The 3,375-nt window shown below is 56.4% G+C and overlaps 1 protein-coding gene across 1 annotated transcript in view; it reads left to right on the top strand.

Annotated features, from left to right (window-relative positions):
* Positions 1–1,976, top strand: part of ENH_00069340 (hypothetical protein, conserved) — a gene marked incomplete at both ends in the record, with an annotated part of 3,884 nt that extends 1,908 nt beyond the window's left edge. Inside the window, 4 exons of the mRNA XM_013582482.1 lie at positions 1–277; positions 517–592; positions 701–965; positions 1,372–1,976. The exon at positions 1–277 is cut by the window's left edge and continues 886 nt beyond it. Of these exons, the coding sequence (XP_013437936.1) occupies positions 1–277; positions 517–592; positions 701–965; positions 1,372–1,976 (1,223 nt within the window). The remainder of the gene's footprint in view (positions 278–516; positions 593–700; positions 966–1,371) is intronic.
* Between the last annotated feature and the right edge of the window lie 1,399 nt (positions 1,977–3,375).

The following is a 3,375-nucleotide window of genomic DNA, read 5'->3' as shown; positions in this document are numbered from 1 at the left end:
AGCAGCAGCAGCAGCAGCAGCAGCAGCAACAGTGCACGGGACTCTTTGGTGCTTGCTCTGAGCACCACGGTCAGGTGCTGCGGCTGGAGCACCAGCAGCAGCAAATCTGCAGCAACAGCAGCAGCGGCAGCAGCAACTGCAGCAAGAGCAGCAAGAACAGCAGCAGCAAGCGCAGCAGCAGCAGCAGCAGCAGCAGAGACGTAACGCTGCTTCTTGTCTCCAGGGCACCCCAGTCGGCGTCGCTGCTGAAAATTGTTAATGAACTCTTTTTGCAAAAGTCTGCTGCTGCTGCTGCTGCTGCTGCTGCTGCTGCTGCTGCTGCTGCTGCATACGATTTAGGTGCTGCTGTTGTCTATTTAGGTGCTGCTGCGGCTTTGTTGCTGCTGCTGCTGGTGCTGCAGCACGCGACATTGTTTCGCTGCAGCTGCAGCCGGGCAGCCGCTGCTGCTGCTGCGCCAAATGCTGCTGCTGCTGCTGCTGCTGCTGCTGCGAACGTTTTTGCTGCTGCTGCTGCAGGGGCGCTCACCCCCCTGAGGAACTTTGCCTTTTCCTGGTGTACGAACAGCTGATCCTGCTGCAGCAGCTGCACCAGGTGACCAATGGACGGCTGCTGCGGCTGCTGCTGCTGCTGCTGCTGCTGCTGCGGCTGCTGCTGCTGCTGCTATCGCTGAGCCTGTGTGCCTGCTGCATCTGTTCATAGGTGGGTTTGCTGCACTGCAACATAAGCCTAAGCAGCTTCCTCGTATCTGCTGCTGCTGCAGCAGCCCCGCCGCAGCCCAAACAGCAGTGTCAGCAGCAGCAGCAGCAGCAGCAGCAGCAGCAGCAGCAGCAGCACCCGCTGCTTCCTGAAGGTGCAGCAAGTGTGCTGGAAGTGCTGGGGATCGACTGGAGCTGCGGGATCGACTCCCGATCCCTTTGCTGCAGCAGCTGCATCTTGCAGCCCCTGCTCGGCGACAAGACCCAAGGTTTGCTGCTGCTGCTGCTGCTGCTGCTGCTGCTGCTGCTGCTGCTGCTGGTTCTGCGTTTTCTTGTGTTGGTGCTGCTGCTGCTGCTCTTGGCGTTAGTGGTCCTGCAAGTGATGTCATCTGCTAGTGCTGCTGCTGCTGCTTCTGCTTGTGCTGCTGCTGTTATTGCTGCTGTTGGCGTTGGTGCTGCTGCTGCTGCTGTTGCTGCTCTTGGCGTTGGTGCTGCTGCTGCTGTTGCTGCTCTTGGCGTTGGTGCTGCTGCTGCTGCTCACTGCCTGCCAAGCCGTTGCATCACGCGGCGCTGCTGGCCCAGTAGACCAGCAACAGCAGCAGCAGCAGCAGCAGCAGCAGCAGCAGCAGCAGCAGAACAGCAGCAGGTTTGATGGTTGCTGCTGCGTTTGTTTAGACCCTAAAGAGAGCTGGGCCCTCCACGGGATTGATCTTAGAGGCCTTGCAGCAGCAGCAGCAAACTTGCTGCTAGGCAGGCATTTGCTGCTCGGCAGAGAACTGCAGCAGCAGCAGCAGCAGCAGCAGCAGCAGCAGCAGCTCGAAGGAGAGACGCAAAAGGAGAACAGGCCACTGAACCGGCAGCAGCAGCGGCAGCAGCAGCAGCAGCAGCAGCAGGTGCAGCAGTTGCTGCGGCCTGAGGTGTCTGTACAGCTGCCGCTCAAACGCCACTTTGCTGTTGACTTCTGGCTGCTGCTGCTGCTGCGCTGCTGCAACTTCGAGAACGAGCTGCTGCAGCAGCAGCCAGCAGCAGCAGCGGCTCTCTCCTGCCTCCTCGCCAACAGCAGCAGCAGCAGCAGCAGCAGCAGCAGCAGCGAGGCCGAGACGCCTGGGCAGGTGCGCGCTGCTGCTGCTGCGCTGCAGCAGTGCAGCGAGAGGGCTTCGCTGCTGCTGCTGCTGCAGCTTCAGCAGCGGATTGCTGCTCTCTTCCACAGAGAGCCCCGGCGCAAGAAGTTGCTGCTGCAGCAGCAGCAACTCGTTGCAGCATTCCTGGCGAATAAATAGCAGCAGCAGCAGCAGCAGCAGCAGCAGCAGATGCTGCTCTTGCTCTACTTGACACATTTTTTAATAATTTGAGTTCTTTCTAGCCAACTCCTGCAGACAGCAGCCAGACGCTAGCTAGCTAGTTAGCCAGTGGCTAGCTAGCTACACAGCCAGCTGATCAACCAAGGGCAGCTAGCCAGCTAGCTAGCTAGCTAGCTAGCCAGCTAGCTAGCCAGCTAGCTAGCTAGCTAGTTAGCTAGCTAGCTAGTTAGCTACATGGATGGAATGGCCTGCCATCTTGCTGACTGGCCAGCAGCCAGCTAGCTGTCGACCCAACCAGCTAGCTAGCTAGCTAAATAGCTTGCTAGCCACTGGGCTGTTAGCCTAGCTAGCTAGCTGGATAGCTATCTAGCTAGCCGTAGCTGGCGCAGCGAGCCAGCTAGCTAGCTACGCAGCTAGCTCCCTGTCGAACTGGCCCTCCGTCCGCTAACTAGCTAGCTAGCTAGCTAGCTGTCCAGCCAGCTAGCTAGCTAGCTAGACGGAAAAGTAGTCGTATTTGGTTTGGGCGTTAATGCGCTCCTGCAGATTTGCGACCCGATGGTACAGCGTGTCCAACTTGGTGCGGCGCAGCACAGAAAGCAGTGCCTCCTGCAGCAGCAGCAGCAGCAGCAGCAGCAGCAGCAGCGGCAGCAGCAGCAGCAGCAGCGGCAGCAGCAGCAGCAGCACCAGCGGCAACGGCAGTAGCAGAAACAGCAGGAGGCGCAGCGGTAGAGGCTGGGGAGCGCAGCGGGCTTGGGAAGCAACAGCAGCAGCGGCAACAACGTAGACTTGGCTACAGCAACAGCAGCAGCAGCAGCAGCAGCAGCAGCAGCAGCAGCGGCAGCAGCAGCAGCAGCCAGTTCTGCCTCACTTGGATTCCTGCTGCCTTCATGTCGAAGCAGTTCGGCTTGTAGTTCGTCAGCGTCTGCACGCAGCAGCCACAGCAGCAGCAGCAGCAGCAGCAGCAGCAGCAGCAGCAGCCACAGCAGCAGGTGCTGAAAAAGCAAATTTACATAAAAGCAAGCGCAAAAAGCTCGTGGAAGCTGTTTAATTATTTAATTAAACGAAACATTTTATTTTATTTGAATTATTTAATTTATTTTCATTTATTCTTCAAATATTTGCAAAAGTTATTTGCTGCTGCACTTCGGGATTCGCAGCAGCAAGTGGACTTCAGTTTTTCATTTCCAAGTCATTTTTTCGGATTTCTTCTTCATTTATGATTCTTTTTCTTTCTAATTATCTAAATTTAACAAATTAAATCAAAATTTGATCTTTTTTTCTTTTTAAATTCCAAATTTTTCAATTTTTGCGAAATTTTGCAGTTGGCGGTGCGCGCGCTACTCAGGTGTACGTACACCTGGCACCTCCGTGCGGGTCT

This window comes from Eimeria necatrix, genomic scaffold, assembly GCF_000499385.1.
Source record: "Eimeria necatrix Houghton genomic scaffold, Enh_scaff666, whole genome shotgun sequence".
NCBI classification, from domain to species: domain Eukaryota; phylum Apicomplexa; class Conoidasida; order Eucoccidiorida; family Eimeriidae; genus Eimeria; species Eimeria necatrix.
Note: the sequence above shows the minus strand (reverse complement) of the source record. Positions and strands in the feature narration are given on the sequence as shown.